General features: G+C 45.6%; 1 protein-coding gene across 1 annotated transcript; it reads right to left on the bottom strand.

Annotated features, from left to right (window-relative positions):
• Positions 1–498: 498 nt before the first annotated feature.
• On the bottom strand, positions 499–1,507 carry LOC143430196 (uncharacterized). The gene has a single exon (XM_076906234.1). The coding sequence runs from the start codon at positions 1,492–1,494 to the stop codon at positions 514–516; it is 981 nt and encodes a 326-aa protein (XP_076762349.1). The 5' UTR covers positions 1,495–1,507; the 3' UTR covers positions 499–513.
• Between the last annotated feature and the right edge of the window lie 336 nt (positions 1,508–1,843).

Below are 1,843 nucleotides of genomic sequence, written 5' to 3' on the forward strand. Positions count from 1 at the left end.
GCTTACACTTCTACCAAATTAAAAGTAAATGTATCTTTCCTCTAATTTTAATTTTCGTTAATTTTGATAGTTTAAAAAAATATTTGTGCGAGTACATTTACATTAAACAAACTACAAAATGTCTAACGATCTCATTGGAAAAACTCCAGCGTTCCGCTACAATTAACTAATCCTTCCCGACACGAAGACCAACTCGTCCAACTTAAGTAGTATCCCGTTTGACGAAAACGATCAGAGCGATACAGATCAAGACGACTTTAAAGCTGTTGTATCTAACAGCGATCAGAAAAAGTCGAGTAGCTCGTTAAAGAGAGTTCGATTCGTCCTTGTCTTGAAGTAGCGCCCCGTCAATGATCAGCGCGACGCGAATCAAGACGATTTCAAAGTTCTAGCATCCGACAACGACGGACAGATATGTCCAGCGAATAGCAGATAAAATCTGACTTGAAAACGTTAGCTAAGTCAGCGTCAAAGTTTCCCTCGAAACTCCACCACCTTGTTACCCCTTAAAATTTAGGTGTTCGTGTTGCTGCGATCGTCTGAAGCGGACGAGGCGTTAGTGGAGTTGGACGACTTGAGTACCGTGTCAGGAAGCAAAAGGATGTTCAATTGTAACGTGCTACCGAATTCTTTTTGATCACTGTTAGACACTGATATCACGAAATTGCTCTGATTTGTATTGCTGTAGTCGTCGTTGCCAGAGGTCTCATTCAAGTTGGGCGAATTGTATTCCGTGTCAGAACCCAAAGGAATGTTTAACTGTAGCGGACCGCTGGACTTTTTTACACTCTCGTTGGACGCTGATGTCTCTATATCGGTTCCGTTTGCGTTCTCCACGATGCCGTCATCTTCGCCAGAGACAGAGATACTGGTAGAATTGTTCTCCACCTCGGGAATCGACGATGATGTCTCATTTGCGTTGCTGGCGTCGTCGCTGTCCGATGGAGGGGTGCTGATCGGGTTGGGCGAGTTCGATTCCGTGTCAGAACGCAATGGAATGTTTAATTGTAGTGGACCACTGGACTTTCTTTGATTGTTAGTCGAGGCTGATGCCTCGAAACTGCCGCGGTTCGCGTACCGATTGTTTAGCCCCTGCAGGATAAAGTCTAATTGCGCCACGTGATCGATATTCACATTTTTTATGCACCTGCCTCTTGAATCAGCTCGGTAACCGTCCGCGCAGGGTGGTAACACCGGTAGCTTAGGCGCGATGAAAACACTTTTCGGTGTGATCCGTCTGAGGAAAGTGGCGGAATCCAGGCTGGAGTGTGCCCCTGTCTGAGAGTCCAATAAGAGCCAAGCTTGCCAGGCTAGATCGCTCGGCGTGCCAAGCTTCTGTGACCTCGATTCCAACGTGGCAGACGACACGGGGGATGAGGAGTCTGTTAGCCTCTTAGTGGACATTGGTTCGCAATGCCTAACAAGGGCCGACAAAACGACAAGAACCAGCATCCTCCAGCACGGATGCCTTCGGCGTTGACTTATCAGTGGCATGTTCCTTTTAGCCTGCTCGTCACCGTTTTTCCCTCGAGCACCGATACACCAGAATCGTCTGAAAATAAAAGGATAACTTGTAGACAACGATCGAGGGTAAATTAAAATGTGGGGAAATAATTACGTTTCGTATCGCGGTAACACATCAAGAAACCATACCGTTCCTTACTCGACACACGATATCCTTGATCTTTAAAGGTATGATAATATCCAGTGCATAATTTATGAATTATTTCTCAAACGTACGTCTAGCGATAAGAAACGCGAGAAAGATCGTTCGATTGTTAAGAACATTGTTAAATTACAAGCGACCCTACTGGTTCGCGTGTTCATACGTTCTCTGGTCTCG

This window comes from Xylocopa sonorina, chromosome 13 (assembly GCF_050948175.1).
Source record: "Xylocopa sonorina isolate GNS202 chromosome 13, iyXylSono1_principal, whole genome shotgun sequence".
Taxonomy (NCBI): Eukaryota; Metazoa; Arthropoda; class Insecta; order Hymenoptera; family Apidae; genus Xylocopa; species Xylocopa sonorina.